General features: G+C 41.0%; 1 protein-coding gene across 1 annotated transcript; it reads left to right on the top strand.

The window, feature by feature from the left end:
• The first annotated feature begins 1,288 nt into the window (after nt 1-1,288).
• On the top strand, nt 1,289-8,915 carry LOC111568277 (potassium channel subfamily K member 1-like). The gene is made up of 3 exons (XM_023269857.3): nt 1,289-2,134; nt 5,528-5,932; nt 7,745-8,915. Exons 1-3 carry the CDS (start codon nt 1,780-1,782, stop codon nt 8,047-8,049), a joined length of 1,065 nt encoding a protein of 354 aa, XP_023125625.2. The 5' UTR covers nt 1,289-1,779; the 3' UTR covers nt 8,050-8,915.
• The last annotated feature ends 68 nt before the right edge of the window (nt 8,916-8,983 follow it).

Raw genomic sequence — 8,983 nt, 5'->3', positions numbered from 1 at the left:
TAACATGGTAATAAAATCTGTTGTGTTCAGAGGATGGAGGGATTTTATTGAAGTCTTCTTGGGCTCACATGGAAAATCATTTAAAATCTAAACTTGATATTCAGTCTAAGGAAACTGGAAACTGCAGAGCGACAGAAGAACCAACAATATCTCCTGTTTTCTCCTTTAATGAGTCGACTCTTCTTGTGCTTTCAGACCAAAGAACTACAGACTCTTCACAACCTGCTCAAACTCTTGGTACAGGACCTCACCACACGGGTCAAGAAGGTTTCTGTCTCATTTCTACTCTGAAGCTCACCTTCTCCTGCTCAAACTGCTGACAATGTTTCTGCTGCTCTAAAGTCTGGTCTCTTCTGCTGCAGGTTGCTTTGTAGAACTGTTCCAGAAAACCTCACTAAACCACATGGAGGGGCCTCAAGATAGTCGTCCAAATGAAACCATACAAAAACCAAACTAGCACAACCCAAACACTAAAGTCTCCTGCAGCCTACCAGAGAACCTCTGAGAACAGAGAATCGGGACAGGAACTCTTACCTTCTGGACAACCAACGCTGGTTCTCAAACAAGAATACAGAATGTGTCTGACCAGAAACCTCTGAAGACTCACTACAGCCAAGATAAAGACACAGCTCAGCTGTACCAAATCCACTAATCACTGCACACATTAGCACCATGTGCCAACTGTGGCTAAAAAAACACATTTACCAAGACAACTGTCCAGTACAAAGCCCTAAAACACACCAAGAAACACATTAAAGACGATTTTACTGCTGGAAGCTGCAAGCAAACGCCTAAAGAACAAACTGAAGCAACGGAGCCAAACCCGGTTCAATGGTGAAGAGAAACAGAGGAAATGTTTGTCTGCAGTTAAATAAAGCAGGAAGACACTGAGCTGCTCAGGTGTTCCTGATAACACCAAGCAGCCACCTGGACAGCCAATAGGAACACAGCTTCCTGGAAGTCCAGAGGGCGGGGTTAGTCAAGGAAATTTAAAGTTGAAGCAGAAAGTTAACAAAGAAAGTTGAAAACCACCTTCTGATCCCTGAAGTCTCTGAGTTTTCACACAAAGAACACCTGAACATGTCAAACTGGTTCCATAGTAGAACCATCATTGTAAAAACGTCATAGTATGGTGTGTTGCTCAAAAAACATTAGGACCCGGCTGTCTAGGGTCACAGAGGAGCAACACAAAAACAGGACAAACACTGGTTTCCAGGGGGTTAGGAGGATATTTATTTGAAAGAGGAAGTTTACAACAACACAACATGTGAGCAGAAAAATCACAGTCTGTCTTTAGTTCAGCTGAAAATATTAGTTTTTGTCGGTACCCTTCTCCATTCTTGCTCCACAACAGATAGAGGGAAATCATTGCAGCAAATATTCCTTAAAAATCTTATTTGTGCTGTTTAGTTTTTATTGTTTTGTTCTTGTTCTTCCATTCTGTTAAAAAATGCAAAAATCCAAGTGAGGTCGTGTAGTTGAAAATCTGGGTCTCCAAAGAAACTCCACCCGATGCTCAGGGGGATAAAAATCATTCGTATTGGCTGAAAGCACAAAAACTTGTTGAACCGGTTCTTGAGGAAAGTGCAGGTAGAAAAACACCCAACCAACACACCTGGTGAGGTGAGAGAGCGACGTCATCTCTACCCGCTTCCTCTGATCAGAGGAATGAGGAAGACGAGTCCATCAACACAGAGAGGACACAGCTTAGGTTATTACATGAAAAACAAGCTTTCTGGACGAAACTGAGTGTATTTGTCGAATTAATCCACCCGTGTGATGGTGCGCGGCTGCCCAGGAGGAGGCTGGTGCGCTCGCTTCGCGGAGACGCACCGGTCGGGGCTGAATTTCGCCCTGCTGGTTGTCTGTTACATTCTTTACTTGATCGTCGGTGCCGGTGTTTTCTCCGCCACAGAGCTGCCCTACGAGCAGGAGCTTCGGGAGGAGCTGAAAGAGGCCCGGCAGGACTTCCTGACCGAAAGCCCCTGCGTGTCCGACGCGCGTCTGGAGGAGCTGCTGGCCCGCGCCTTGGAGGCCAGTAACTATGGAGTGTCTGTCCTGGGAAACGACACTGGGCGCAACTGGGACTTTGTGTCCTCCTTGTTCTTCACCAGCACCGTGTTGACCACTACAGGTAAGACAGGTGTTCAAAAATAAATCCATAAAGTGTGATGTAAATAGCAAATGTCTGTAATAATCCGCGTAGATTCCACTTTTTTGCTTTTCCACACTTGATAGAAAGTTCCCTTCCCTCTAACAAATACCTTTATAGTTTGATTCCCTCCAGACATATGTAAGAAATACAAAAAATACCCCAGATGTTTAAAATTCAAGTATCACCCTTGTTTAAGTTGAATCTTCCACCATTATTGTCTTTCTAGTGATAGATGTGCTTACATCTGTAACTCCAGTTTAAGGTTAGAACACAGAAACTTTAACTCATCAGCATATTATCACAGAATATCAGCTCTCAAGCTCTGCATATACATCATTTTACACTGTAATGGTCAAACATTTCAATGAAATAACAATAAGCCAAACACCTTTGAGATGAGGAAGAGTTTATCATTTACCAGTGTTGTATGTATCAGGTAGGTACAAGTCATTAATCAGAGCAAGTTTTGGGTTGCCAGGTTGTTAAAATAACATTCCTGCCCGTATATTATTATTATTATTATTATTATTATTATTATTATTATTTTCAACCACAGTGTTTGGTGATAACTCAGTTAGAAATCTTGGTATCATTCATGAATACTTGCAGTTTTCAAATTGTCTGGAAGCATGCATCTATGCGGGTCAGTAAGGTAACAGTGGATTTTGATCCAGATTTTCCATTGATTATTCCAGAAATGATCCACAAGAGCAGTAGTTCCCCTGCTTTTTCGCCTATGACTCTTTGTTTTTTTTTTTGTTTTTTTTTGTTTTTTTTTAAGCTAAGCCTTTTTACAGCTTTGTCAAAAGTTGCAAATGTCTCTTGTGAGTGGTCTGTTTTGCTATTGTTTATTTTTTAAGTTTTTCAATTAAGTTACCTTAAAATAAAGTCATCATTATTTGTATAAAGCAACAGCTATTGAAACAGAGGGTTCTTCAGTTGAGAAACTAAAATGACACTGTGTATTTACCGAACAAGTTTAAGTAATTAATTAATAATTAAGTCTAAAATACCATCGCTACAGTGCAAATTAGCCAGAATAATTTGACTGTTAAAGCTAAGACCCTATAACAGGGCTATTCAATTAAAAATTGACTCGGGACGGATTTTCAGACTAAGAACATGAGCTGGGCCGGACGTTTTTAGCAGACAGTGAGCAAAGTTTACCATTTAAAATAAACACAAACAGATAAGATAACAAACACACTGGATGTTTATGAACATACTGCCACATCCAAAAGGACATAAACACATTAGAAGAGTAGGACTTAAACTAAACCTGTGCTGAAATATTGCTTCTTTAAATTTTACATTTCAAACACACAACTTCAACACATTTTGATAGGTAAATATAAGCACAGGTTAAGGTGCATATGAACATAAAAACTAAGTGTAGATTAGAAACACCATCTTTTGTTTTGGTCACATCTCAAAGTGCATTAAAAAGTAACTTGCTTAACAGTAACTTTTCAGAACTTGAGACATTTTTCTTCTTTTGAAATAACAAAAAACAGAGTTTGTCCCTGTCCATATTTGGTCTCATCTGAGACAGTCACATCTTCAGTGCATATAATCAAAAAAAATAAACAGTAGGCACAGTGATAGTTACTATCCCTTTGAAACGAAATAAAGCTGACATCAAAGTGCATAATAAAGTGCAACTAAGTGAAATAACTGTCAAAACAAAATGTCTTTCTTAAATATTAAACTTCTAATAAGTGACCAGAAAATAGTCACATAAATACATAAAACTACCTTTAGTGTCTGCTACAGCACGCTGCTTTGTTGCACTTACCATGTCTCGAAGACATCTGTGGCGAGAATGTTTGACGTGTCAGACCTGTTTGATAGCAAATGTCACACTCGTCTTAACTTTATCGTCCGTTAAAACTTCATCCACGACAGCCAACATGCAGTCCTTCACAGTTTCTGAGTCTGTGAACAGCCTCTTTTTCGTGGCCCTTTCCTGGGCTGTGCAGGTCCGCTTCATTGTAGTACAGCTCCGATTGTAAGATGCAGTCAAACTCTGAATTATAGCCGCTCTCTCATGACATCCCTCGGGAAAGTTTGTCCGAAACGCGGCATGTTTTTCCAACGTGGTGTCTTCGGACATGATAATCTTTCAGCGCTGCAAAGCACTCGTTGCAGAGTAAACGCATTGGTTTGGCGTTCGGACTTGGTGGTAAATAAATAAATACTTGTCAGTCCACGCAGGATTAAACCGACGGTTTTCCTCGCCGATTTGTCGTTTCAGGATAGAAAAAGACATGCTGCTATTTTCGCCTGTATAGAACTGCTAATGTTAACTTTTCAAACGCGTCTCCTCAACGCAAGGCATTGTGGGTTAGTTGCTAGGTTACGGTAAGTGTTGCATTCAATGTTTGCAATAATGTTGGAATTTTTGTAAGAACTTTTCAGTGTTACTGAAAGATGTTTTTCTGTTTTTCTCGGACCCAAGTCCCAATCACTCGGCAGTTGCTTTAGGGCCACTCGAGGGTTGCTTTCGGGCCGCATGTGGCCCGCGGGCCGCTAATTGAATAGGGCTGCCCTATAATAATATATGTGATACACATAAGCTCGACTCCCTACAATATTATATACTTTACCAAATTACATGACTCATTTTAAAAATTAAAAGCAGACTCTACAAAGGTATGCACAGAAAACACAACCAGCATATTAGTGATCCTGTAGAGAAGAAAGCTCTCTTTAAGCAGGGAGAAACCTTCTGCAGAACCAGGCGCAGAGAGGGCAGCTATCTGCCTCGACTGGTTGGGGTGAGGGTGAAGATGAGAATGAACCTTCTTAAATTCCATTGGTCATGGTGGTGACTTAGCTGCTAAATAAAAGACAAAAGACAAGCTGATGGTCCAGGAAACCTTTAGATTGTTTTATTTTGACTCTATTAGCATGTTGCCAGGTTGGCCGTTGCATTTCCTGCTATTCAATACCTAGTAGCAAGTTTGGAGATGTTTTTCAGTAGCTGTTGTGGGTTTTAATGAGAGCTTATGCTGCTAAAGCTTCATGCACATAAACACACATTACTTCTGCTGAAAGGAGCTGTTTAATACCTCCATAGAACCCTCTGGCCCTTAGTAAAAACATACAAAAGTTTGCACAAGGTTACCTTAAACAGCATGTTAATGTTAACCAAAATCAGTAATTAATTCAGTGACACATCCTATAATTTATGTTCAGCTTTAAGTCTTGGGTTGAAATTGTTTTTCATTAAAAGACATGTTGCTTTTGATGGAGTCTCTGTCTTCCTTTCCTTCTTTCTAATTATTGTTTTTCACAAGTATTCCTGGAGAAAATCCCTCTGATTATACCTCTGTACTTGATGCAGTGCTGTATGTTTTGCTATGTTTTCAGGCTATGGCCACACTGTTCCACTCTCCGACGGAGGGAAGGCCTTCTGCATCTTCTACACCCTCTTTGGCATCCCAGTCACCCTCTTCTTCCTCTCTGCTGTGGTGCAGAGGCTCATGGTCCTGGTCTCTCGGCGTCCGGTGTCCTACTTCCACCGGCGATGGGCTGTGGACAGGTCGAAACTGGCTGTCATTCACGCCACCTGCCTCGCCATCCTCCTGACTCTCCTGTTCTTCATTGTTCCTGCGTGCATCTTTGTCACCCTGGAGTCAGACTGGAACTTTCTAGAGTCTCTGTATTTCTGTTTCATCTCTCTGACGACCATTGGCCTCGGGGATTATGTCCCTGGAGAAACTCATAGTAAAGAGGCCAACCCACACCCACAGCTGTACAGACTGGCCATTACAGGTGAGTGACTGGCTTTTTTTTTAAGTGAAAACTTGAAGACTCCTTCTGGGCTGAAAATTTACATTTTTATTATACCTTGTTAACATGTTCGTATAGTGGTTCTTATATGGTCAATGCCAAATCATGAGCAAAATAACCAGTCAACATACACTGTGCGGCCAAAAAAAGTTTGGACTGCCTTTAGCTTTGACTATGACACTGATTCTCTGTAGCATTGTTTTGATAAGATTCTGCAATGTCACAGCAAATATTTCTGTCTAGAGGTGCATTCATTCTTCACCAAGATCTTATACTGATGATGGGAGAGTCGGACAAAGTCTTCTCCAGCACATCCCACTGGAGCCTAGAATCCATTCAGGATTCTAGCATCAGCTAGGGTTAAAGAAGTTGTTGCAGCTGAAACGTTTTTATCACTGCAGTATATTATCCACTGGAAGACTCTTACCTATTTGCTTAGTTAAATCCAGGTGGTGACTTTTTTTTGGCCAGGCAGTGTACTGTGTCTTCATTGGAAGGCAGAGTATTTCTGCCATCCAATGACTCTGTCAAAGACACATATTCCGATTTCTTGAATTTCATATGTAACAAACTCACGAAACCAGTTCTGTCAACTTTTATGACGTGGCTTTCCGTATCATTAATCTTCTTCAGAATTGGTTTCTGTTTCAAACATGTATGGCTAAATTACTCTAGCATCACAACTTGGTATTGTGTGGTGTAGAATAATTTTATAGTTTTCGAGCAAAGATGAAGGTGAGCTGATGTGGTAGAGCTTCAGCAGTAGGGTGGGGTGGGTAAAGATGAAGATGGTAACTCCACAAATCCATACAGTCAAGAATAAACAACTGTGTACAGTTACATACAGGTCATGTAAAGACAGGGAGGGATTATTTTCAATGAAAAAACTTCTGATAATGTAACTTTAATACACGAAAATGAGTGTTTAGGGGTTAAATTAACAACCAGAGAGGAACTTTAAGTAGCTAAAGACAGCAGCCATTAGTTGCATACCATTAGTTGCATGTGGCTAAACAGCAGGCTAATATAGCCACAGTGACAATACTACCATGCTATTATTCACCAGGTATAATCTTTATAATCTTTTATATTAGCATGTTAGTATGCTAACACTCTAAACCACATTATAGTTTTGCAGGTATCAGGTCATAAAACCAAGCATGTGTGTGCACAAAGACACTCATTTGCACATCCAGCAGTTATGGTGGAAGTTGGCTCTGGCTAGATGGCAAATGCAGGTTCAACATCCACTCCCTTCTAGCTCTGTTATCAACAACTGAAAAAAGTATGTGCGTCATTGGCTGCATGTTTACCAGCTGTTTGTGAGCTGTGTCTGTTTTTCGGTGGGTTTTAGAGCTAAAAATGTCTTACTGCTGTGTCCGAGAATGAGCAAAAACAGGTGGACAAATAAATACTGAGCTGACACTTGCTATAAATCTCATTAATCCAACTGGAGCTGCAGATTCAGGTGTAATTCTCTGTTGGCTCATCATTACGAGGACACAGACACACTGACATTTGATAGAATGTTAGTATAAAAATACCGATTACAACCACTTTAAAGGAATTTAAAGAAGAACATATCATCCTTTAACTGGATTTAAAATGCATTTTCATTTTCACCGTTTGCCATTCTGGCTTCACTGATTGAGAAGACTATGCAAAGCAAAGACTGCTACGTGCTACACCCTTTAATTTGCAGACCAAGCCTTCATTTAATCTTGCTAGTCACCCTGTGTTGGGTTTTATTTCCTCATGCTCTCATTGTGCTTGTCTTTGTGTTTGCTTTCCCAGCCTACTTGCTGCTGGGCTTGGTGTGCGTCCTGGTGGTGATGGAGACGTGTTGCGAGCTCCCCCAGGTGAGACGCTTCAGGCAGAGATTCTACCAAGAAAAAGTTCGGGAGCTGGACTCTGAGACCACCAACATCATTGACCGGGATCACCTGAGCGACCAGCTGAGCGACCCTGCAGATGACGTGATGAATCACCTGCCAACCATTCCTTCTGTGTCGGAACAGGCGGCGTCCCTACGGCAAAACAATACATCAGCGCCTTACACCCCAGCATCAGGATCCGCTGTTAATGGAAAACTGAGATGACAGATTGTGTGGGGGATCGTGGTGTCTTTTTTAAGGGACTGCTATGTGAACTTTTGCAGGATACATGGCTGCTCAGGACACACCAGGTTTGACCTTAAGGTGCACATATGAGAGTATAAACAGCCTGAGTGTTCTCTTGAAAGCTCTTTAAAGAGTGATTGCTCTCTACTGGTGCCAACACCAACATTGCATTTGTGGTTTAAAGCAGGAACCACCCAGAGATTATCAGTATGGCATTGTTTTCTCCCCTGTTGCTCCATTCCCTGCAGATACAGATCTGACACAGAGGAAGGGTTGGGCCCCCCCTAAAACGGAGGGAAACTTTGCGAATTTCCACTTCCTGCCAAAGTCTTGAGGCCCTAATTCGAAAGCGGCACAGTTTGTTTTAGAGGATTTCACACCCGCTTTTAGTACATTATATAATCTATGGTGGTATTTGCATAGGAAATGTACCTCCTTGGATATAGCAAAGCTGTACAGTAGCAGAACAATCCGGTGTGCCATCTGTAGGCCTACTGTACCTCATTTGCAAGGATTCCAAGAAGGAGATTAAGTGATCACAATGAGTAAACATTTTTTCTTCCTTGTTGCTTATAGTTGCTGATTAGTTTTCAGCTCCTGCTGGCATTTGGAAATATTTTATTGCGGTAACAATACTGCAATGTATGCTTTTGGCCACTAGATGGAAGCACTTTCATGTTAAACGTAGATTTAAACGAAGTTGTTACTGGGGATTTTATTTCATGCTGCTTAGAGGGAGTGATTCTGAAAAATGTAATCAAGCTACAAGGATATATCATTGTTACGACTGTGCGTCAGGCTGTAGAAAGAAGCAGTTTTGCATTAAATTATTTTGTCACAGTTTACAGCTCTTCTGAACTGAATGTGCAGTTAGTAATGACTGTTTTATGTCCACAAATGTTTTTCATTTTTA

This window comes from Amphiprion ocellaris, chromosome 18 (genome assembly GCF_022539595.1).
Source record: "Amphiprion ocellaris isolate individual 3 ecotype Okinawa chromosome 18, ASM2253959v1, whole genome shotgun sequence".
In the NCBI taxonomy this organism is placed as follows: domain Eukaryota; kingdom Metazoa; phylum Chordata; class Actinopteri; family Pomacentridae; genus Amphiprion; species Amphiprion ocellaris.
This window is presented reverse-complemented; position numbering and strand designations above follow the sequence as displayed.

What these genes read in the sequence shown, in the direction of transcription:
- LOC111568277 (XM_023269857.3), top strand. Translation starts at nt 1,780, where the DNA reads ATGGTGCGCGGCTGCCCAGGAGGAGGCTGGTGCGCTCGCTTCGCGGAG. An exon ending in CACCGTGTTGACCACTACAG is followed by an intron (nt 2,135 to 5,527) that starts GTAAGACAGGTG and finishes CTATGTTTTCAG; the next exon opens with GCTATGGCCACACTGTTCCA. An exon ending in GTACAGACTGGCCATTACAG is followed by an intron (nt 5,933 to 7,744) that starts GTGAGTGACTGG and finishes TTGCTTTCCCAG; the next exon opens with CCTACTTGCTGCTGGGCTTG.